At 45.3% G+C, this 24965-nt stretch overlaps 3 protein-coding genes across 3 annotated transcripts in view; 1 reads left to right on the forward strand and 2 right to left on the reverse strand.

Annotated features, from left to right (window-relative positions):
• CIRSR (corepressor of RBPJ and splicing regulator) overlaps positions 1-10381 on the forward strand; it is a 32804-nt gene extending 22423 nt beyond the window's left edge. Inside the window, 5 exon segments of the mRNA XM_080668197.1 lie at positions 6874-6980; positions 8086-8171; positions 9340-10114; positions 10118-10173; positions 10175-10381. Coding sequence (XP_080524323.1) covers positions 6874-6980; positions 8086-8171; positions 9340-10114; positions 10118-10173; positions 10175-10238 — 1088 coding nt within the window. The 3' untranslated portion in view covers positions 10239-10381.
• Positions 1-23229, reverse strand: part of SCRN3 (secernin 3) — a 71816-nt gene extending 48587 nt beyond the window's left edge. Inside the window, exon 1 of the mRNA XM_080668193.1 lies at positions 23083-23229. Coding sequence (XP_080524319.1) covers positions 23083-23103 — 21 coding nt within the window. The 5' untranslated portion in view covers positions 23104-23229. The remainder of the gene's footprint in view (positions 1-23082) is intronic.
• On the reverse strand, positions 20631-23209 carry SP9 (Sp9 transcription factor; the record flags this gene model as incomplete). Its single annotated transcript, XM_080668192.1, has 2 exons — positions 23083-23209; positions 20631-22067 (listed from the first exon to the last, which is right to left on the reverse strand). The coding sequence occupies exons 1-2, from the start codon at positions 23101-23103 to the stop codon at positions 20631-20633; spliced, it is 1458 nt and encodes a 485-aa protein (XP_080524318.1). The 5' UTR covers positions 23104-23209.
• Positions 23230-24965: the final 1736 nt, after the last annotated feature.

The raw sequence follows: 24965 nt of genomic DNA on the forward strand, positions 1-24965 counted from the left end.
ATAATCTATACTAATAAAAACCTACGTGGTCCTCGCGCCCTCACGCGCGATGTTGTCACAAGATGGCCGCCGCAAGATGGTCACCGTAAGATGGCTGCGTGCACAGCAGAGGTGTGGCCCGGCGGAGGAGGCAGGTTGCGGCAGGGGAGGGCAGTTGTGGGCGATTGGGCCAGCAGGGGAGGGCAATTGGGGGCGATCAGGCTGGCAGGGGAGTGGTTAGGGGACGATCAGGCTGGCAGGCAGAAGCAGTTAGGGGCAATCAGGCAGGCAGGCAGGCGAGCAGTTGGGAGCCAGCAGTCCCGGATTGTGAGAATGATGTTCGACTGCCAGTTTAGGCCTGATCATGTGCGGATCGGGCCTAAACCAGCAGTCAGACATCCCCCGAGGGGTCTCAGATTGGAGAGGGTGCAGGCCAGGCTGAGGGACACCCCCCTCCCATGCACAGATTTCATGCACTGAGCCTCTAGTCTACACTAATAAAAGAGAAATATGCAAATTGACCATACCTCCACAACACCCACCAGCCAATCAGGAGCGAGTATGCAAATTGACCTGACAAAGATGGGAGTTTCATTTGTATATGTAGGCACAGAGTGAAGACTGAAGGCTCTGGCCTGAGCAAAGACTGAAGACTGAAGAGGCTAGGCTTCTCTGCTGCAGCCGGAGCGGAGAATCATAGCCTTGAGGCTTGGCTTCCCTGCTGCGGCAGGAGTGAAGGACTGGGTCCCGGGTGCTGGAGGAAAACCGGTGCCCGCAGCCAGGGGAAGGAAGGCCTATTGCACAAATCTTCATGCAACGGGCCTCTAGTTTAATAATAAGTCTTCAGATCTAACTAAAAATTTATAGGAAATACAAGGGCTAGAAAAACATATTAAATTATGTCACTGTTCAGAATGTGTGAAATTCTACAGGACAAATGGCTGAGTTTCTGCAACAAGTGAATAGTGGTAATGAGGAGAGGTTGCTAAATTTGTTTTAGCTTAAAAGAGACTTAAGGTATATCAGTTATACATCAATAAAAAAAGGGAGACTTAAGAGATATATAAAACAAATGCGATGTGTGGATCTTGTTTGGATTCTAATCTGGACAAACAATTATAAACATACTTTTGAGACTACCAGGGAAATCTGAATATTGACTGGATATTAGATGGTGTCTTAAAACTGTATCAATAGGTTAATAAAAGTGTTGGGGTTTTATTTTTAAGAAATAGTTATTATTTGTTAGTGATTTATATATCTGAGATTTATTTAAAATACTCTATCAAAAAAGAAAAAAAGAAACTTGGAGTTAATAGATAAAACAAGAGTGGCATAATATTGATAATTGTTGAAGCTTTTTGATGAATACATAAGGTTTGCTACATTATTCTCTCTAGGTTGGAAATTTTCCATAATACACACACACACACACAATGAGAAGGGAAAAAATTGTTTACCACTGTAACAGTAAACAAAACTATACAGGGTTTTCCCAAAAAATGTATACATACTTTTTTCTGATAACTCAACTGATGTTTCTTTCTTTTCAGATTTAACCTATTGGAATTAATAATGATTCAAAGTGTGTATACATTTTTAGGACGCCCTTTATTTATTTTGAGAACTAGGGGCCCAGTGCATGAATTCATGCACCTTGAATGGAACTGTGGGCTGTGAGACTGCGGTGGGCACAGGGGCGGGTCTCAGCACATCCTCCGGGCCCCCGCCCAGCCCCTCTCGCCAGAGCTCCCAGTCCCCTGTCTGCCGGCAGCCCTGTTCCCGCCGCTGCTGCTCCCAGGCACTGACAGCGCCGGCCCCGCTCACACCCACTGATGGCGCGGAGTGATTGGGACCAGCGCCAGCAGCGGGTGCGAGTGCGGCTGCTGCCTCTATCACTCCTCAGGTGGAGGGGGCGATCGGGGCCGGCAGCCACCACTTGCACCTGCTGATGGCGCCGAGCAATCGGGACTGGCGCTGGGCACTGGCAGCAGGTGCGAGCAGTGCCTCCAGCTCTGGCGCCGGCTGCACATGCAAGCGGTGCCATCACCAGCAGTGGGTGAAAGAGGCGGCTGCTGGCCCCAGTCGCCACTCAGGAGCAGAGGGAGGTGGAGAAGCCCTGAGGGGCAATTGGGGCCGGCAGCCGCCACTTGCACCCACTGACGGCGCCGGCAGCAGGTGCAAGCAGTGGCTCCAGCACTGGCAGCTGGTGCGAGCTCCCAGAGGGACCACAGCATGCAGGAGCAAAGAATTTTCAGTAACCACCAGAGGCTCACCCCAATGACAGGGACCGGCACCCTCCCTTGGTCTGGTGCCCCCATTCACCTGCTCCACCGTCCCACCGTGGGCAATGCCCGCCATGTTCCATGCTCTGCTGCCTGTTGCTGACACGCACCATGGTCCGTGCGCGCGCACCCTGGTGGTCAGCACACGTCATAGTGACTGGTTGTTCAGTTGTTCAGCCATTCATTCTATTTGCATATTAGGGTTTTATATATATATAGATTTAGTTTCAGCAAAGAGTACCATCCTGTAAATTAAATTAATGTTTTAAATTTGGGTGAAGGAGGAAAAAGCATTTCTAATACAGCCTTACCTAATGCACAACTCGGTGGCCTCTCTTCTCCCACTGAATACCATAAAGTTGTAGGAAGTAATTCTGTATTTGAAAGGAATGATGAACTTTAAATGGAAGACATACCTGTCCTAGTGCTAGCCGTGAAACAGAGTGTCTTTGCCTTTAGCATTAGTGTTCCACCTGTGCCATTTGTGGGAATAACCTGGGACTGCTGTCCTCTAATTGTGAAGTCAGTGGTATGGCCTAATGGCCAGAACTTCCCATATTATTCTCTGATAATATACTCATTTTACTACAGAACGTTCTTAACCTTCCATTGCTTTTGCTTCATTCTATATAATAATGAACACTTTCAATGAGTACATTAAACCCTTTACAAACATAATTTTGTACAACATAATTCACCTTCTGGGAATTTTTTTCCCCTGAGACACTGACTTCATGCTATACTTTTAGTGGAAATAATCTGGGTCTAATTAGAACTAAATACCATAGTCACAATCAGTACTTTAATGCTTACCCGTATCACAACAAATACAGTTTGCAAAATTAATTAATGTTGAAAACAGTTTCTCCAGTGGACCTGGTTTTGTAAGTGAAACTGGTTGTCATGCTATGGAGGCTTAGCTCATCCTGGCTTACAAAATCTAGAGAGGAGTCTCACAAACCTGCATTTTAAAACAAGTGCCCTTTTTCTGGATTACCTAGAATTACTCTGAAGTAGTGATTTTTGGCTCTGGTTGGTGTAGGTCAGTTGGTTGGGTGTCATCCTGTGCACTGAAAGGTTGTCAGTTTGATTCTTAGTCAGGGGACATGCCCGGGTTGCAGGCTCTATCCCTGATTGGGGGTGAGGGGTTGTGCAGGAGGCAGCCAATCAATGTTTTGCTCTTTTTTTTTTTTAATTGATTTCAGAGAGGAAGGGGGAGAGAGAGAGAAACATCAATGATGAGAGGATCATTGATAGGCTGCCTCCTGCATGCCCCCTAGTTGGGGGGGGAGGGAATTATGCCCGCAACCTGGGCATGTGCCCTTGGCTGGAATTGAACCCGGGACCGTTTCATCTGCAGGCCAACTCTCTATCCACTGAGCCAAACCAACTAGGGCATTTTTTTTTTTTTGCTCTTATTAATTAATTTATTGGATGTTTCTCTTTCTCCCTCTCCCTTCGTCTCTCTAAAAATTAATTAGAAATCTTTTTAAAAGTAGTGATTTTGCATTTGAACATATTTGTAAAATCTTTTTTTCAATATCTATCTATATAAAAGACTAAGCGACCGTCCAACCAATAGCATGATGCGCAATGACCACCAGGGGGCAGACGCTCCGACTGGTAGCTATGACATGCACTGACCACCAGTGCGTGTCATAGCTACCTATTTATTGAGAAGTATTTATCAGGTATTTCAACGCAGGAGCTGCCGAGCAGCAGCAGTTCTCAGGTGACGCACCCTGGAACCAGAGAGGAGGGAGCCCAATTCTAGGGTGCGTCACCCAAGAACCGCCCTCTCACAATCCGGGACCCCTCAGGGAATGTCGGAGAGCTGGTTTCGGCCCAATCCCCACAGGCCAGGCTGAGGGACTCCACCTGCCAGAGGGACCCCACTCACTCTGCAAACGCCCTTTGAGCCGTGGCGCCACCCCAGGTGCAGCCGGCCGCGGAGGGACCATGGGAGGTTGGCTCTAGGGCATGTCCGGCCCATCTCGCCCAGTCCTGCCCCGCCAGCCACCTTCTAATTAATTTCCTTTCAATGTGCACGAATCTGTGCACCAGGGTACTAGTAATAATAATAATTGTTCCTATTTATTGAGAAGTATTTATCAGATATTTCACTAAGCAGTGTATTAGAATCTTACAATGTGGAAATGTATGCTAAGCATATGTACTACACAGAGTTCAGTTGAGAAGTATAAATGCTGAAAGAGGAATGTTTCTCATAATCTGTATACTCTCGGTCAGACTGCAGAAAGAGATCATTTTCTTGAAGCCATTGAAAATGTTAAAAAAAGCGTGTTTTCTAAAACATTTTATTAAATGTCACCCATCTTTTGGTGAAATGAGTAACCTCTAATCATAATGGCCATGTTCTTTAGCCCTTTACTGGAGAAATTTCTATCCTAATTCTTAGCATGTTTGATTTCTGAATTCATTTGATAACTGAAACAGCTGACAATGAAATGTAGTTTTGACACTTCAGAAAAGAGATTTTCTACTTTATAAAATTGTTTCTACAAGTAAAATTTGAAAAGCCACCAAAGTGAACATTAATTTAAAGCTATTAATTGTATTAGCACTTTTATGCCATTTGGCAGCAACCAGTATTAATATTAAAATTCAACTTTTACTTAAGGTTTTATTATCAATATTATCAACCAAATTGAATAATTAATTAAAGGGTTATTAAAGTAATCCATAGAAATTAAGTATCTTGTATAAAAGAAAAAAAGATAAAATCCTACATTGTTTTAAGATATTAATATTAATGAAAAATATTAATGAAATAAGATGCTGCTTTATGATGTTTTGGTTTGTTTTGTTTTCAACTGAGTAAGGATTTTTTTCCCAATGAGTTAAAGCATCACATTATTAACTTCCCATTCTCCAATAATAGGTATTCTTTTTCCTATTTTCTGCCTAATAACTAAAGCCAACTTTCCATTGTTTTTGGTAACATGACTAAAGTAATAAAAGCCCATAAAGTCCAGTAAAAGATATTAACCTACACCTGAACTCTTTGACCAAACTTTTACCAAAGATGCTACTGAGAAGTGAACAGATTTGAATTGTGTTGCCTTTTGTTTTTCTGTGGTAACATATAGGTGAACAGTTAAAGCAATAAAGAGAAAGAAAGATGAAGTTCTTAGTTGAACTAGAGAATAAGTTTCTGAATGTTTATCCCTCACCTCCCTTAGGAATTTCTTATTGGCAGGAATTGTCTTAACTCTTCCTTATATTCCAGACACATCACCCAGTGTAGTGTAGTTCATTTAAGCCAGTGTAGATGATTTATCCAGAAATGTTAATAGCTTCCATAAACTGTCGTCATTATTTGCTTCCTGCAGGGAAAACAAAATGAAAGTGGAATACACAAAAGAAAGAGGAAAGAGTCTGTTCTACCTAATAATGTTTGAGGGAAGGGCTTAGGTATTAAACAATTTTTAATTATACCTTTACTAGAGGCCCAGTTCATGACATTCATGCACTGGGGTGGGGGTGGGGTAGTCCCTTAGCCCGGCCTGCACCCTCTTGCAGTCCGGGACCCCTCGGGTATGTCCGCCAGCCGGCTTAGTCTCCCCACGTTAGTCGGACATCCCCCGAGGGGTCTTTAGCGCTGCTGCAGAGGTGGGAGAGGCTCCCACCACCGCAGCTGCACTTACCAGCCGTGAGCCCAGCTTCTGGCTGAGCCGTGCTCCCCCTGTGGGAGCGCACTGACCACCATGGGGCAGCTCCTATGTTGAGCGTCTGCCCCCTAGTGATCAGTGCACGTCATAGCTACTGGTCCTTCTGCCGTTCAGTCGATTTGCATATTAGGGTTTTATTATATAGGATTCTATGTTACTTATTTTTAGTATATGTTATGTGACCAAAAAACAGCTCACTTTTCAGTTTGGGATTTTGCAAATGTGGAAATAGCAGCTTGTGAAAAATATAACACTTACAAACCTATAGCCAGCCTGAAATTGCTTTCATCAACTTGACACTACTAACTAGAAATTTGAAACTCTGGAGGTGTGTATACACACACACACACACACACACACACACACACACACACACACACGATTAACTGAAGTACTTATAGAAACTATATCGATAGCGTGTGCATGTGTGATTTGTTGATAACTAGCAACCACATGACATTGTACTCAGTATTGATAGCTGATAAGTAAGGGTGAGGAATTAGGAATTGGAAACTAGAATAATGAATTGCTCGTGTGCCTTTAAGTGTCTTTTTTAAATTGAGTTCTTACTAAAATAATAACTATTCTAAGTTCAATAGCCATTTTTTATCACTCTGCTTTTATTTCATACTGGAAACTGCCAAGCAGATAACATCTAAATGTATCTTTTTCAATATGACAAAGTTACACAAGAAGAGAATCCCCTAGCACGTAAAGAAAAATGCAATTATTTTCTATTCTGAATCTCCAGACTGCTGTTTTAGAAAATCATATCTGATTATTTGCTCAGCAGAAGATTATTGAGTTGATTTAGCTGTGATTTTACTTAACAAAGCTTCAACTGCATTCCTACTGTGGAGTCCGAAAAAGGTACAGAGATATAAATGATACATTCAAACTGTGATTTTTGTGAACAGGACCATCGATGCACCCCTCGGAGCTAATAGCGGAGATGAGAAACAGTGGGTTTGCACTGAAACGAAATGTACTGGGGAGAAACTTGACCGCAAATGATCCATCACAGGTAATGATCTTTTTATCAGTAAGCTGAAAATGCCTAAAAATCTAAATGTGATTGCTTGTGAATTGCTACTTAATGTTTTCCAATATGCATATATCCATAGGAAAGCAAGATAGAGCAAAGAAAATGCCTAAATGTATTTTGATTTTGCTTCTTTATTTTAACTTAAATGAGAAATTGTTTTTAAACCTATATTTTAATAAATGAAACTGCTCCTCTGGGTTTATGTGGATGAAATATCTAACTGAACTGGTGATGAGGTGGTTATTTTTTCCTTCTTTCTAACTTACTGCTGAAGTGACATAAATAGAACCAATGGGAAGAAATGTATAAAAGAAAACTCCTAAAAAGTATAGGAAATATTTTAAGCATTAATTTATAAACAGTACATAGATCCAGGAAATGGTGGAGTGTAAAGCGTTGTAGATACCCTAATGCAAACCATTTATTTTATTTAATGAGGAAACTGGAGCCCAGGGAAGTTAAGTGATTTTCCTGAGGTCATGTGGCTGTTCTGAGACAGAGCTAAGACTAAAACCCAGACTCCCACAGGCGTAAACTTGTGCTGCTCTGAAAAGAGGCACATTACTTTTCAAACATTACAAGGGATTATTCATATAACCTATGTAATAATATATTTGTACTATTTGATAAATTCTATATGAATTTGCTAATCATATATTTGATAATGTACTATTGAAATTATAAAGACTAAAATTATGGATGTTTTCATCTTCCCCAAAAGTTAATGATCTTCTTGGTTTTAATATTTCATTAAATTTAAAATAAAACATTTAAACCCTCAAGTATTTAAATTCAAACTCAAGAGACAGAAACCTTTTATCTGTTTCTCTATCATACTCTTCCTAATTAAAGTTTGTTAGTGCTGGCGAAGTTGTCATCTTACCCTCTTAGTGTGTAATGATACTCCTTAATTTACATCCCCCCCCACATACACACACACACATACACACTTTATATTTCAAAATGTCACTTTCATCTACAGTATGTCTCTAATACAAAATTTCTTATTTATAAATATTTTCTTTCCTGTCTAACAACTAACTTGTCTTATAATCTAGCAATGTAATGATTTTTGTTGCCTCAGGAATATGTTGCAAGTGAGGCTGAAGAAGATCCAGAAGTTGAATTTTTAAAGTCACTAACAACCAAACAAAAACAGAAACTTCTCAGGTAATGAAAAAATAAATGTTTAATGAATTCTATAACATTTTTTGTGTGTTCCATCTTAGTATCATATTCAACTATGATCCTAAGAGCTCATGAAGGTACTTAAACCAATGTATCACATTTATTTAATGATTTATTCTTCAGCTATAGTAATATAGTTTTGTCTTTCAATAATATGAAAATGAATCTAAGATTATATACCCAGATTACACCACACACAAAAAATAGCACTTTTCGGAATATTTAATTTGGAAATAGATTTATTTGTAGAATTTACTTGGTATAGTAGATTTGTATATATCTTTGCAGTTTATTCTGAGAAAATATTCTGAGCCATGTATTGCTCTTTTATATTTTGTAAGATTTTATGAGGAATGCTGACAAATGCTTAAATTTAAGGTAAATGTGAATCTTGTTAAACATACTACCTTTGGATTCAAGAATCCAAGAAATGTCTGTTGAGTCCAATAGAGGGAGCTCATGATGTGGGGCTTTGAGAATGGCTAGACAAAACCCAGTGAAAGACGCTTTTATTCCAGAGTAACTTAAACATATCATATAAACAAGTTACTCTTCTGAGAATGTGAAGTACTTTTTAGAAATTCAGAATGCCTTAATAGAATTATTCTAATTACTTATAAATCTAAACAGTGTTGAAAACCAGTATGTGATTATTTTGTTTTATATAACCAAAAAACAGTATAAAAAATGTAAAGTGTATTATTATTCAGAATTTCTGGAGAATATACCCTTGAATTTTGATAATGTAATGTTGATTAATATTCCCATAATTTAAAATAGTACATACATAAAATTATTTTTTTTGATTATAGTTATATATTTGAGTTTGTAGTAGGTCCAATTAATGAATGTTACAAACCTTTAGGTTAGGATAACCATTTATTTAGAGTGCTATATCATTTCAAATTCTGATTCAATGGGGATTTTTTTTAATAGAGAATTATTTTAATGCATTTAATTTTTTATTTATATTTAATATGTGTGTGACTTGAATAATTTAAGAGAAAGAAAATAATTTGTCATTTAATAAAGTATGTGTTTATATATGAATACCTCTTTCAATAGCTTCTAAGAAAATATATTGTCTATTCAAAATGTTTGTCAATAAAAAGACTAATTTTAGTCTTTTACTTTTTTTTCCCAATAACAGGAAATTGGATCGACTTGAGAAGAAAAAAAAGAAAAAGAAAAAAGATAGAAAAAAGAAAAAGCTTCAGAAGAGTAGAAATAAACACAAAAAACATAAACACAAGTCTTCCTCCTCCTCCTCCTCCTCCTCCTCCTCTTCCTCTTCTTCCTCCTCCTCTTCTTCCACTTCTTCTTCCTCTTCTTCCTCCTCCAGTGAGACTTCAGAAAGCAGCAGTGAGAGTGACAACAAAGAAAAAAAAATGCAAAAGAAGAAAAGAAAGAAAAACAAATGTTCAAGAAATAAAAACAATGACATAGAAGAAAAGGACAAGTCTAAGAAGAGAAAACTTTATGAAGAACTTTCTAGCAATCATTGTAATAAGGAGAAAGCCAAGGAAGAGCCTAGATTTCTAAAACAAGAGAGTTCTAGAGAGACTAGCAAATGGAATCATTCTAATTTTGACAAAAAGTCCAGAAGCCATAACCACAGCCCGGAGAAGGGAGGATCTGAAAGAAATGAGAGGAGCAGGAGAAGCCGGAGCAGAGATGAGAGGAGCAGGAGAAGCCGGAGCAGAGATGAGAGGAGCAGGAGAAGCCGGAGCAGAGATGAGAGGAGCAGGAGAAGCCGGAGCAGAGATGAGAGGAGCAGGAGAAGCCGGAGCAGAGATGAGAGGAGCAGAGATGAGAGGAGCAGAGATGAGAGGAGCAGGAGAAGCCGGAGCAGAGATGAGAGGAGCAGGAGAAGCCGGAGCAGAAGTCATAGTAGTTACAAGCAAAGGAAAATAAGAAAACGGTCTTAGCCAAGTCCCAGTAAAGAGCAGAATAGAAGAAATGATACCAGAAGCCACGGCACAGATACACAGAGGAGGAAAAATGCACAGAGAAAACTCGAGAGATAAGCATACTACAGTGACAGAATGAAGAAGTAGAGAGAATAGAGACTGCATGTGACAATTAACTGGGAATAAAAATATCTCTAATCAAATACTTTTAGCAAGGGCTAATATGTACTATTGTCTTTCTAATAAAAAAGCTCTATTTTAGTTTTCAATCTCTGTAAACTGTCATATCAAGAACAAAACTACATAAATCTCATAAGAATGAACTTTGCAAATATTTGTAAGTTATCTATTTTGGAGCTGTAAAATATTTTCTGTTGATAAGTATTTCTTGTGCCCTCTATACCAGATTAAAAAAAACAACAACTTTGTGACATTGTCTTTGTTTTGAAACAACATTAAAAGAATGACAGTACAATTGAATGGGTATAATTTAATTTTTTAATTTAAATGTACTAGAAGCAAAATGTAAACATTATTGACATTCACTAGTATGAATTAAATATTGGGTTGATCAATATTTCTTTAAAACATTTAAACTCCCTCATGTGTTTTGTTCTCCAGAGTACACTATTTACATTTGGATGATATATTAATTTTCTATGCTGCCATAACAAATTACCTCAAACTTAAAACAATACAAAAATATTCTACAGTTCTGGAGATGAGAAGTCTAAAATGGTTTCACTGGAGTAACATAAAAGCAGGGTTGGTTCTTTCCGGAGGCCCAACTGGAAAGAAAACCTGTTTGCTCGCCTATTCCAGCTTCTAGAGAGGCATTCCTTGGCTCCTGGTCCCTTACTCCATCTTCAGAGCTAACAAAGGCAAGTTGAGCTTCACATCTAATCACTCTGACACTTTGACTTTCTTCATCCCTCTTCTCTTTTATGGACCCTTGTGATTATATTGAGTCTACCAGGAGAATTGACCTATTTTAAAAAACAATTTGCAACCTTAATTTCCCTTTGCTACTTAACCTAACATCTCAGAAGTTCCAGGGATTAGGATGTATATATCTTTAAGGGACCATTGTTCTACCTGCCACGAGTGGTCTTTCTTCTACTGGCTTAGAGCTATTAGAATTCACTTCTAAAGGTTAAGTATTTATGTAATGTCACAACTGGACCAATGTAAATTCTTCAGCTATACTTTATGACTATAGATATATAAGGTTTATTTAAACTTTTCCCTTGTGTTTCAAATGATCTGGTAATGAGAAACTATAGGGGAAAAGTAGTAAAAATTACAAAACATCCAGTTCTAAAAAAGACATACTATACATCCTGGACACAAGTATTTTTATCAGCGTTCCACATTTTTTAAACATGCAATACAATACAGATATTGATTAGATGGTTTTGAGGGTTGGCAGCCATAATTTTGTAAATTCTATAAGAAGTAAATAAGTTTGGAAGAAGAGGTAAATCAAACCACTCCTTGTTGTCTGTTATATATGCCTGTGTCTTGTATATCACACACAAATGTCCTCTGATTTAGAAGCAACTAACTAAAGGTATAAGAAATCGTCTGATTATTTAGATTTTTCAGAGAATTGGTGAGGAAGAACTTGAATTCCTTCTAAAGTTATCCTTTAGTAACTTACAATGCACCTAAAAGATCCTTTTCCTTCGTTTAAAAAAAGAAAGCATGCATTTGAAATTGATAAAGACTGCTAATTTACATCTTGAATTCATTAGTGTTGCACTATTTTCTATCTTATGCCTTTTTATACTTTATAATGTCAAAATCTATGCAATATCTACTGCCTTAAAGGATTTCTGAAGGGAAATACAGTGTTCATGAAGAGAAATGTTGAAACACATCCTGTAATTTAAAGTGAATTAAAGAAATACATTATTTTTTACACTTCTTTCATTTGACTTTCACAAAAGTGTAGTCCTCTTAATTTGATGTGGCTGTAGGAATTTTTTTTAAATCTCTGGTTTAATTATCCTTCATTGTTAGACTGAAAATATAAACTGATTTACCAATTTATCCATCCAATGGTAAGAAAAATTCCCATGTATTTATGGAAGATACTGATTTACTGTTTGGCTTTTAGCCTTGGTTACCCAAAGGTGCTAGACAGCCCCAAGGGTCTAGCATATCAACCTTGCAAACTTAAAAACTGAAGGAAGGCATTACACGTATCATAAGGTAAGAGCTTCAAAGAGGCTTGCCTTTTCTGCATACTCTTGATATGGATAAAAGGATTTGAAACTGATTTTTAAAATAAAAACGTTAGACATATAATTCTACTTTTGCTTTTGAAATATAAGGTCGAACCAGAGATAAACCTCATAATTAAAAGGATGTCTACTTGCCCTGGCCGGTTTGGCTCAATGGCTAGAGCGTCAGCTTGCAGACTGAAGGGTCCCAGATTCGATTCCTGTCAGGGGCAGGTGCCAGGTTGTGGGCTCGATCTCCAGTAGGGGGTGTGTAGGAGGCAGCTGGTCAATGATTCATTATTGATGTTTCTATCTCTCTCTGAAATCAATAAAAATATATTTTTTTAAAAAGGATGTCTACTTGTATGTGTAGAGCGCTGCCTAATACTATAAACCAAAAAGGAATCCTTCAAGTATAATGAATATTCAAGAACAAGAGTCCTCAACAGTGACATTTTTAAAGAAGAACCACAGGAAAAGTCTGATGATGTTTGTCCATACTTTCAACAGAAAAATTCTTTTAAGAAATATGGGTGTGCCTGGTAACACTTATTTGTCCAGGGGCCTGGAAACATACCGACAGACTCTGGAGACATTTTGGGGGGCACTCCCCTTTTCCCTGGCCTTACAGTTAACATAATTTAATACTAGCAAATTGATTCCTGTAGGAGGTGCTGTTGATTTACAAATGGCCAGGATGGATCAGGTTACTAGGTTAGGACTTGTTTATTTATCTGAATGTTATGTGGTTAGTCATAATTTCATTTAATAAATGTGCCAAAATAAGCAGAGTTTGCTGCAGCAAAGTGGTAGGTCGGCTTACCTTGCAATGTGAAATGGAGATCTTGTTTTGAATCATACAGTTTTAATCTGAAAAAAGCTTTTTATCTGACAGGCTTGGAGAGACGTATCTTGCTGTGCTTCCTTGAGACCGCTAGCTGATAGTGAATCAGATCAGTACACGCTGCTGGGAGCACAGCGTTTTCCAGTTTTAATCACCAGACATTTAATATGTTTTAGCATTGACGCTCAAATATTTCCAAAATCCACCTGAGCCATTTCACTCACGGCCTTACCTAAGGACCACTGGGCCCAGAGCTGTTGGAGGGTGCATCCTCCACACCCTGTGCCTAAGATCAGGAAGAAAGCTGCATTTCAACTTCCGGTAGCTGAAGGATATTTAGAAATCTTACTTAGGTTTTCTGAAAAGGAAACTTTGGTAGTTACCACTTCTTGAAAAGAGATAAAGGCATGCACTAACTGTAGGCCTTGAGACTGTTTATTGGGTCAAAAAGGAGAAATCCTTTTAAAGAATTGTGAGGAACAAATAAGATGACCAAAAAAAGGTAAATGTCACCTCTCGCCAGCAATCTGCAACTCTAAGATTTGGGAAATCCGATGACAGCTGAGAGCTCTCCTGATGCGATCCCTAAGACCCGGTCCTGCTGACAGAAAGGAAACGGGTACTCATCACCTCTCTTCCTCCTCCCTTCATGCCACACTTAACCACCACCCTCAGAATGTAACAGTAATAATGAAGCCAGCTGCCCGATGAAACGCAGGAGCTGCCATTACTGTAATGGAAAGACACGCACATTCTGGCCCAAACTGTCCGTGAGCCGTCTCTTTGGCCCAAGGGGCTGGGCAGAAGTGGAAGTCTAGGGGCTCGGTCGCTGGCCAAAGCAGAGCTTCTAAGGACCTCGCCCTAAACCCAAAGGAAGCCAGAAAGGGGCTGCAGTGGGTGCTAGAGTGATCCCATCCCCCGAGGCAATGCCACCCCTTCGAACTACGTTGCTTTCCTTCTAGACCGCGGTTGGAAACCTTCTGAACACACCTCAAATCCAAATGGAAAGGTTGAGAATTAGGGGGCGCATTCTTCTAAAAGATGCGCCCCACGCGCAAGGCAGCCGCTGGATTCCCTACCCGCAACGTGTAAGGGTTTAGCTCGCAGCAACGGTTCTCTCACGCCCCACGCCGGTGGCCTACCCAAAATATCCCGGGCCACCCGCCGGGCTGCGGGCCACAGGAGCTGCGCCTAGGGGACCGCACCCCGCCCGCCGCGCGCCCTGGCCTGCCAGTTCCCGCCTAAGCTCGCTTGGCCTCCGGGGCGTTTCTTCCACGCAGGTCGGAGGGCGGACTCGCCTTTGGCAGTCAGGGAATCGAGCGAATTTCTCTCGTGCTGGGGCTCCACAGGTGAAGAGGGCGCATTAGGACGCCTCTGCTAATCTCGCTCCTGGAGCAAAAAGGAAAGTGTCACCTCTCGCCAGCAATCTGCAAGCAGAAAACGGACTGGGGGAGACGCCCTATCACTTTGCATTTCTTTTATATATTAATTATCCCAAAATAGATGTTTGCAAAACAATGCAAAATCTCTGTTATGAATTTCCAAAGAAAAAGTGCAAGGGTGTTGGAAAACCTAAAAACTTGGGTTCTTTTCTTTCCTGGATCCCTGAGAACAGGCCCTGGAACAGGACTCACGGACATTCTGAAACCTTCCCTTTAACTAGAGTCGCAAACACACTGTATATATTTATATGAGTAACATATAGGGAAGGCATGTCTGTAAGTATTTACCTCGTACATATTACTATAAACTCTTGAGTCTAGAAAGGGTGGGGGGTAAATAACACTGAACGGTAAAAATTATGGAGAAGGGATAATAACTGATTACTAATTTGAAAGTAAATAAACAGGTGACTTTTTCAGATCAAATTCCTCCTTGGATCGTTACAATAAATATCTCTGAAGGAAGCTCTCTATTTATGTTGTCATTGATTAATTCTTCACTACCTCATTTGATTTCGATTTAGAACGATTTGATTCTAATTTAATTAGCATGTAATTTGGATGTACATAATTACTGTAATTATGACATTCAGGTAAGGCAGCTTTAGGCTGAAAGGCAATTTCAAATTTTCTAGCAACCTACTTTGTACTGAGAAATGGACAAGGACTTTGCGCCCTGCTATCCAAGTAGTAATTAGCACATCTTTGAAATAGGCAGTGCGGCGGGGTTTGTATTAAAACAGCAAATACAAATGCAGCCGAGTTATCCGCTGCTAAGGTGGCTGTGAGTTCTCGGAAACGCTGGCGTTTCCTGGGCATGAGATAGGGGAGCCCGGGGCTGCTGCGGTCCACGGCGCCTCAGCCGCCTCGTGCGCGAGACTTGGAGGTGTAGCTTTTCCGATTAAAATACAATAAACGCGCGGGATGGTGGGGAGGGGGAGCAGGAAAGAAGAAGCAGCCACGCACAACGTCTGAAGACTGGGGGTGGGGTAGTGGACTAGGAAGAGGAGGGAAAGGGGCGGCGGGGGGAGGGCGATGCTCAGAGAGGAGAGAAAATTGGTCAACGCCCCCAGCTGTTATCAGATTTTAGATTTTAGTTTCAAAGGGAAAAAGGTGGGAACAAAGGGGGTCAGTTTGCGCCTGCAGGAAGTGAGGACCCTTCGGGAGGGACTGGGACGAGAGGTTTCAGGGCTGCTGGACCTGCGCGCCCCTAAGGCCCGGGTCTGCCCAGCAGGCCCCCCGCACTCGGCTCAGTCGGGACAGCTGCCTGGAGGACGCCGGCGAGGCAGGAGGCTTAGTGGGCCATCGCGGCCCCAGACTGGTGAAAGCTGTAAGTCCCTCGCTTCCCTCCCTTCAAAGGGGGATCTGGGGACCTGGGACGGTCTGGTTGCCTGGTTTAATCAGCTTGGTTCCGGTAGGCCCGCATAGAGCACGCGGGCCTCGTGGACCGAGAGACCTCGGATCTGGGGTCATTGGGCAGAGAGCACGGGGGACTTGTGCCCACTCCCGGTCCCCATCCCGGGGTCCAAGTTGCCACTGACTGCACCCAGCGTGCTCAACTCCGAGTCGGAAGACCCTGATGTTGCCTTGAAAGGGATATTAAATGCAACAATTCAAAGACTAGGGCCAAGCAGGACGTTCGTTATTTTGTTTACTTTGTTTGGATTTTCAGTTAACATGTTTCAGAAATGACCTCCTTCTCTAGGAGCAGTGAACCGGCCATTGCTAAGCAGTGCCGCCCAATTGCGGGGCTCTCCTCTTCCCCCACCCGCACCCTCACCCCATCCTCCAACACAAAAACTCGCTTTTCTTTTCTTGCTTCGCTGGGTTGTTGCAGCTGGCGGCAAACGCCGGTCTCCCGGCTCAAATAGCCGCGAGCGAGGAGGACAGCGCGGCCTTCCCGGCCTGGAGCTCTAGATGGCGCCAGCGAGCCGCACTCGCCAAGCTCCTTAAGGGAATCAAGAGCGACTGTCAAACATAAAAGCAAATCAGAGTTTTCAGTTTTTTTAATGTGTTAAGAATGTTATTCCTTAAGAAAATTTGTAGCTAAATTATTCTCACTTAAAATAAACACTTAGTATACCAATTACACAAATGGGCGGGATTTATGTAAGATTTACTTCATCTGCATTTTTGTTGTGGGAGAGAGCCTTGGTGAATACAGATAATAGATGCAAATAAGATTAGAGTTAAAATAAATAAAGTTTCCATCTGAATAAAAAAGAAATTCAATTTTACACGACTTGTAACGATTTGACGGAATGTCCAGACACGCCGTTCAGGTGCACAATCTGATCTCGTCAAAATAATGTTGTGTTCCATCCTTGAGGAAAGAAAAATCGTTCCTCTCTTTTTTTCTTTTTCCTCATCAGGTAGGATCCAGTTCACTCCAAGGGGGGAAAGTAAGGCCAGAGCAAACGCCAGGGTAGGGTATAGATTGGACTAGGGTGGGCGCAGGGCCTGGGAAAACTTGGTCTTGGTTCCTCTACTGCGCAGGAAGCCACCCAGCAGGAAACGCTGGGAGAAAACGGCTGAAACGAAATCCCATTTCCCCTCGCCCGGACCTGAGTGGGACTCAGAGGTCCTGTCTGCGCCCCCCGCCCCACACCGGCCTCCAGGCAGCAGCCCTGTCCGAGCCGGACCCCGACCCGTAGCCGCAGCCTCCCTCTCCTCCCGGGCCCCAGAGCTCGAGAAGCCCAGGACCCTGGAGTCCCGAGGTGGCCCTGGGAGACTTGGCCCCCATCAGGTGAAGACCTAAGTCTCTCGTGAGCTCTCTCCTCCCATGCACAATCTCTCCAATTGGCTCGGCCTCAGCGGGTCTCCACCCGCCCAGGTCAAGGTTTCCCAGCGTCCCCCTGGGCCCCTAGGGCTGGGGGGCTGCAGTAGGAGGGGTGGGCTCTGTTTTCGCTTGTCGGTTTCCGCACGGGGCAGGAGCCCCACTCCCTCCAGGTTCAGGGTCTGCGAGCGCTGGTCTGGCTGGGCGCTCGGGCCCGGCCGCCGCCCGTCGTTCCCGGGAGCCGCGGTGATGGACGTCCGCTGACCCACGGGGCAGAGAAAGCAGGCAGAGGCCTTGATCACTGGGCTGCAGAGCCAGCCGCACTGCCAGCGGGACCTGCATGGCCAGGCCCTTTGATCTGCTTTTATTATCCACGAGAAACAAAGCTGCCTGGGACAGATGCCCGGGCGCCCTCGTTCCTCAGGAAAGCCCACCATACCCTCACCTCTGCGCCGCTGCCCCGCACCCCCAAAGGTGCCGGGCACCCTCACGGCTTCCAGAGCTTCGGTCCTAAACCCCCAGGGCAAACGCACCCCTGCCAGCCTGTGGAGAACACTAGCCCTGAACCAAAAGGCGCGCGGTGGGTGGGGTGGGAGGTCCCTGTCAGGAACTGTTTGATTTGGGAGAGAAAATAGCCGAAGAAAAGAAAAGCTCGAGGAAGAAGAGCGGGGCATCCGAGGCTGCGGGGACCGCAAGGAGGAAAGGGAGGAAGCCCCCGAACCGCACACTGCAAACTCCCCTCTGAGAACCTTTGCTCTATGTTTTATCGCTACTTTGTTACTTGGCTTCTCAGAGCAGAGCTTCCGAGAAAACATATTGCTGTTAATAACAATAATTTATTTCTTTCTTCCCTAAAAATCAAAACCTCATTCAAGTTCCCAAGATGGACAGCAATAAATTTTTTTTTTCCATTGGGGCTGACTTTGCTTGTGTTGCCTATTGTGTGGGGAGCCTTTTAAAAATATTTTATTCTGTAAATACGCATTTTATTTTCTAAATTAACATTTTTTTCGAATTGTGAAATTATCTCATTTACCAATTTTCTTTTCATCTCTCCCTCTTCTCCCTCTCTTTTAAACTGGGCTGTTAAGTTGGTGGTCAGAAGACAAAGAGAGTGAAAATAATTTTCATTTCAATAATTGCCTTCTGGTCAATTTAACTGTGCCTTATTTTGAAAGAGACTGTCTAAATGAGATTCCTGTCCCGAATGTGTTCCCAGGCCTGATCCCAGCCTTTAATTATTCCTGAGGTTTTTTTCTTCAGAATAAGACGCCGCACTGAGTAATCACAAAGAAGTCAGAGAGCATCCTTGAACCTTTTCAGAGGCAGCGCCACTGATATTCAAATAACCTGCGAGGGCCATTTGACGGGCGCAGGGACCTCGGCATTTCCAATTCACTATTTGCATAGATCAGCCGTCTTTGAAAAGGAAAGGAGCAGTTGTCTTCCATAACATTAAAAAGCCTAGTTATCAAATCAAGTGCTTAGTTTGGGGGCTTTTAAAACGTTTACATTTTATCTCAGGTTGCCCTTTACCGTTTGACATGCAAATTTGGTGCAGTTAATTTAGACAATTAAAAAGATCTTCAAGGGAGCTTTGTCACGGAGAATATTTGGAGTTTTCCCCGTGGACCAGCTGAGATAAAGTTGGCCAGAACAAATGATGTCTAGGAGATTAATTAGATATTTGATAAGACATGAATCCCTAATAAGGGAATACAAGGCACAGGGGGCTGCTGTGTGCTCTAAGTCAAAATTAATAACATTTAACAAGATTTTCATTTAGGCATGAAATGTCTTTTCCGGAGTATTGACTCCAGCGATTTATTCCCTTGAGTTGCCTCCCAACATAGAGAGCCTTGGGAACGAAGACTTCTTTTTAAAAGCTTTTCCCTTTCAGATTGTTTTTAAATCACTTTTTAAAAACAAACAAACCCGCGGGTGTTTTTCCTGACCCCTTCCAGGAGGTGTAAGCACCTCCCCAGTTAAAACTGCCAAAGACCTTTTTTTTTTTTTTTAGGCGTTCCAGAGTTTTAAAATGTCACCTTTTGAGAACTCTCTCATTAAGTAATACAACTACACGTTCTTATAACCCAATTTAATTTACGCTGTTAATATACAAATAAATAATTTTGACTCTTCAAAAACGGATGTTTATGGCTTTTATAACTTACATGAACCTTCCATTACCTATAACTAACATTAAAGGAATTTTTTTCCCAACCAAAAATGTCGACCCACATAAAGGTTAGTGAGGGAGGAACAGGATTTTAAAAAGGAAGTGTATTGTTCAGAGTCCTTTAATAATACCAAAATGAAAATATGTCAGGATTTTCTTCATACAGATAAACGCATTTAATTTCTTTAGATGACCTTAACTTATGAGTTTGTGAGTGAAATGATAACTCAACATTTTAAATATCTTTTACATATATACTGACTTTCACAAAGTGCATCAGAAAATTAAAGAAAAAACTCCCTGAATTTCAGGAATTCACCAAAAAAACCCAAACAACTCTATTCGAATGAACATTTACAAGAAAATAAAAGAGAACATAATCTTTTGAACCCTATTTATACAGATGTTATGAAATACAGAGCTGTCACTAGACTTCCAGTTTGTTTCTCACCTTAAGCCTTTTATGATGCTTCCTTTTTTAGGAAAAAAAAGTCTCAATGTAAGTAGATATCAAGCAGGACTTGGAGTATTTTATATATAATATAATCCACACAAAAGGTCTGTTTTCATAGGTCCCGTTTCTTTTAAAATGTTCTGACAGTCCTTTGCAGGGTGGTGGCTTGTTTTTGGAGAAAAGGAAAGAGAAGGGTAGTGGAGGGGGTGGGCGGTGGAGGAGGGAGCGTTTCTGTGTATTGCTCTTCCCTCGAGAAGTTTGTGCGTGTGGTGTGTATGTGTGTATGTGTGCGGGTGTGTGTGCTTTGGGTTGTAAGTCTCTGGTGTGTGTGTGTGTCTGTGTGTGCAGTTTTTAAGTAGTGTTGGTGTCGGAGGATGGTTTGCTTTTGTTCCTGGACCACGCGTTCGATTCCCGTGTGAGCTCCGACAGCAAAGGGGAGCTCCTGGCGTGGCCGGCGAAGAGCGGCCGGGGAGCCGGTTACTGCTCCACCTCGCGCCGGCCCGGGGGCGTCACCGGAGCCCCAGCCCATCTGTCCCCCTCTCGCTCGCCCTCTGAACCTCTCGTTTGCTCTCGACGTCTCTTCCCGCTCGCACGCGCCTCTCGCCAGATCTCTAGGAGTCGCTGGGGCCAGACGCGGCTTCCTTGCCTCCCGCCGAGGCCGCTGCCGCTGCCGCAGCCGCCGCCGCTGCCGCAGCCGCCGCCGCCGCCCGGGCGGCACTGACACCGGAGTCGTGCAGGATGAGGTCGGGGGACTCGGAGCGGGGCGTCTCCAGGTTGCTGGCATCTGTGTCACTGTCGCTGCCCTTTTTGCCCCCGCCGCCCCCGTTGTGCGTCTTAATGTGTTTGCTCAGGTGGTCGCTGCGCATGAAGCGCTTGTTGCATACCGGACAGGCGAAGCGCTTCTCGCCGGTGTGAGTCCGCAGGTGCCGCTGCAGCTCGTCCGAGCGCGTGAAGCGCTTGCCGCAGAAGAGCCAGTTGCACACGAAGGGCCTCTCGCCCGTGTGCCAGCGCAGGTGCGCCTTCAGGTGCGACGTCTTGCCGTACACCTTGCCGCAGCCCGGGATGTGGCAGCTGTGCAGGCCCTTGCGTCGCAGGCTCGCCCCGGCCGGGCCCAGCCGCTCCGCCTCCTGGCAGTTGGGGCAGTCGCAGGTGGCTCGGCCCGAGTAGCGGCGGGCGGAGCGTGCCGAGCTCCCCCCGGCGGCTGCGGCCGCGGCCCCCGAGATCATGGCGCTGGCGGCGGCGGCGGCCACCGCGGCGCTGGAGTCCGAGTAGGAGGGGAGCACCGGCTTGAAGCCATCCTGGGCCAGCAGATGCTGGCTGGTAGAGAGCAAGTGCGAGGCTGCGGCGGCCGAGGAGCCGAGGCCGGTGGAACTGAAGGCCGAGTGCGTGAGCGAGCTGAAGTCGGGGTTGTAGGTGCCGAGCTGGGAGTGCAGCGAGGCCTGGGGGGCGCCCGAGTGCAGCGAGCTCTGGAGCCCCCCAGCGGGGTTCTGCACCTCCAGCCACGAGCCCGGGCTGCTGTGCACGTCCCACCACGACGACGCCGCGCCGTTGGTCACCTCGCCCGCCGCCAGTGTCGAGTGAAAGCCTGACTTGTACCACGACTCGTACGGGTGCGCCATGCCCACGCGCGGGTACAGGCCGTCGGCAGCTGTGGTGTGCACCTTGGAGATGAAGGCCGACTGGCCTCCTGCCTCCTGCGGGGACACCCCGGCTGCAGCCGCCGCGGCCGCCGCCGAGTTGGAAAAGAGGCCGCCGTAATCACTGCTGAACGCGGACGACGTGGGGGACGTGGAGGCCAGGCAGAAGGCGCTGTTGGCGGCACCCGAGCCGCCCGCCAGGCCGCCCGAGCCGCGGCCGCCGGTGGCCACAGCGAAGCCCGAGAGGCTGGAGCCGAGGTTGCAGCTAGACGAGGAGCGCTTCCAGGGGTGGAAGCCGCCCTTGGCGAAGGCGCTCGACTCCGGCAGCGTCGTCAGCGGGCTCGTGTTACCGATCTTGTTGCAGGTCGCCGCCAGCATGGCCAACGGGGTCGTTCCGAAGCGCGGCTCTTCCTAGAGTGGGGATTGGGGGAAGGGAGCAAGGAGGAGGGCAAGAAGAAGTGGGAGGAAGACACAAAGTGCACCCCGTGAGCAGTCTCGTCGCCCCGCGGCGGGTCCCGGGGGGGGGGGGGGGGTTGTGGCTCCCCGGCTCGTGCCTCCTCCCCTCGCGCTCAACGAGGATGCGCCGCGCCCCGCGCGGGACACCGGCGATCACAAGAGCGAGGGCCCGGAGCTGGAAAGTTGTTTTTCGGTGGGGCTACAAATCAAAGTGGTCTCGGTTCTCCCCGCCTCAGTCGCTACAACCCTGCCCAGAATCAGATTCGTGTTGCTCTCCTGCCGCTGGCCATAAGCCCGTTCCTTCAAGGATGCCCCCAAACCGCCCTTAGGGGTGAAGCACCGAGGTAAACACAGCCACAACAATCTCCGGGTGAGGGCAGAGGCGGCTGAAACAGTGGCCCAGGGGCGGGGGAAACTTGGGGCACTCCTCCAAGGGTTGCTACTACTTGGTTCTTTTTTAATAGAAAATGTTTTAAATGTTTAGTCACCCCAAAACCCGATTATGAAAACAAGAATCCATGGAGAAGCAACCCAGCGATGGATTTGAGTCACAAGCGAACTGGGGAGCCACAGAAGTGTAAATGTTTGTTAACGTGACTACATGAACTGCAAACCGATTAAGGCTGTTTTCTGGAAACACCACTGTCGCATAATTGCAACAATCTCCGAAGCAAGGGGGGAATAAGGCAGTGGGGGGGTATACATCACGAGGGGGAAGAAAATAAACCTTTAAGTTTTCTTAGAAGCCAAATTTAAAATGACTTGCTTAACAAATCATTTTCTTACCAACGCACTTCCTAGGTGCCAATAACTTGGAAAGAATCGGTCCCTAAAACGTGGAAAGTGCTGAAAGAAGTTGAAGCTACAGTCCAGCAGCAACAGTTTCTCCCGAGCCGCGGACCCGGAGAAGCCATAAGGAAAAATTACTCCAGTTAAAACAAGCAAATGCGTTGCCGCACTTCTGACTTACCCCGAGTATAGACGTGGCCATAGCAGGTCCCTTGGCTGCGCGGCGGGGCCGGGAGCGGGGCTGAGCCTGGCGGCTGCTGGGGAAAACTGCTCAGGTCCCGCGCAGCTCCCGCGTCCCTGCGCTCGCGCCGAGCGGACTCCAGGCTTCCGCCAGCTAAACTCAGCCTAAGTGCGAGGCGCACCCGCTTTGAAGTGCCGCTGGCTGCGCCTCTCGCCCAATGAGGGCGCAGGCAGAGCAGCCGGGAGCTGCCCCGCAGCCAATCAGACGCGCCGAAGGGCCTGAGCCGGGGCTCCGGGCGCGTGCCAGTCAAGGCCCCTAGCGAGGAGGGGGGTCGCGGGCTGGGGACTGGAGAGATTACAGTGCAATTAAACATTTACACTCACGCAACAAGCCTGGTTTAAGTACCGTTGAGACCGAGCCACAAACACCCAAGCACCCCTAGATGATGCAAGTTAGAGCTGACAGTCCTACTCCACCCCCCACTTGTGGGAAAGGAAGCGCAGGAGGGGAGGAGGCGCCGAGGTGGAGGCAGCATCTGCGAGGCCCAAGTGGAGACGCAAATGTCAACGCTCACTTTGTGTGCCCAGGCTTCGCCTTCAGAACACAACTTCAGCTGGAATCCATCATTATCGCTCGCGACTTTAGAACTGGCATTTGTCTTCTACCCAGTTCCTTATTCCCACTTGGATTCAGTTTTACTCTGAATCACATTGAGGAGAGGGCGCGAAGGGATAGTACCTCCGAGGGGAGAAAAATAGGCCTCTTCGTCCCAAGTCTACACCCACAGACTTGGGAGGGCCTGGAGCCCGCTGCATCCCATCATTTCCCCCAGCGGTCTAAGTGACTTCCTAATTGTCGCTCTGGCCTTTGACCCGGGGAGTAATGCAAGTGCCACTCACACCAGAAGCTTCTGGTGGTAATTGAGGCCACCCTTTGTACCTTTTCGCCAAGCGCCTAGATACCAGGTTAACCCAGTTGTCAAATATGACTAAACAGTGGGACGTGCTTGATTATCTGCCGGCTTTCGCTGGGGGCTGGCATGCGGTGGGAGGCATCAGCCGATACAACACGCTGCATGAAGCTGCTTATTTTCACCTTTCAACAACTTTGGAAACAGAGACCTGCGCGAGCCGCGTCCGCCCCCCACCGCCACCCCCGCCGAAGCTGCAGCTTTGCTCGGCTGTTTGTTTAACCCGGTGAAGATTAGCGTGTCACGTTTCAGCCTAGAGTCGAGTTTTCTTGTTCCAGCTCCAACCCACTCCCACTCCAGACCTCCTGGGCCTAGATGCTCCTCTGCGGGGAAAGGCCGCGGAGATGGGCTCCCCCAACCGCCCCGCCCCCAGCGCCTTGCTTTGGGGGATGTGCTTTTAAGGAGCCTCTCTCGGGGACCTCCATCCGCGGTTGCGGGGGATGAGGCCAAACGTGGGAGACTCCCCATTTGCAGGCCTGGAAGCACCCTGAAGTCCTCTCCGGATCTGGTTCGTGTAAAAAGAAGTGTCCTCAGACAATTGCGCATCCTGAATGGAGTCCCTCAGCAACCGCTAAGCTGTTTGTTTTTCTCCTTTCTGGGTCTTGCTTTCTCTTTCTTCTTCAGGGCAGCCAGGAGCTGCTTTTTAACCAGAAATACCAGCGCCCTCGGACAGACCTGGGGACTGGTTTTAATGCACCACATGCCCCTCCAAACCCACATCCTGCTATTTAAAAGACATTTAAACCTCGAACCTCAAGTGGTTGGGTGCAAAAGACAAGTTGTTGCGAAGGGGAAGCAAGTGAGGAGGAGGACGTGGAATCGTGCTTTCTCTTCTCTTTTGCAGTATCTCTTGACCCGAAAGTGCAACCAGCGTGGCTCTTCTCTCGGCCCTAAGATGGAGCCTGCGTGCGTC

Source organism: Plecotus auritus (assembly GCF_963455305.1).
Source record: "Plecotus auritus genome assembly, chromosome: 5".
Taxonomy (NCBI): domain Eukaryota; kingdom Metazoa; phylum Chordata; class Mammalia; order Chiroptera; family Vespertilionidae; genus Plecotus; species Plecotus auritus.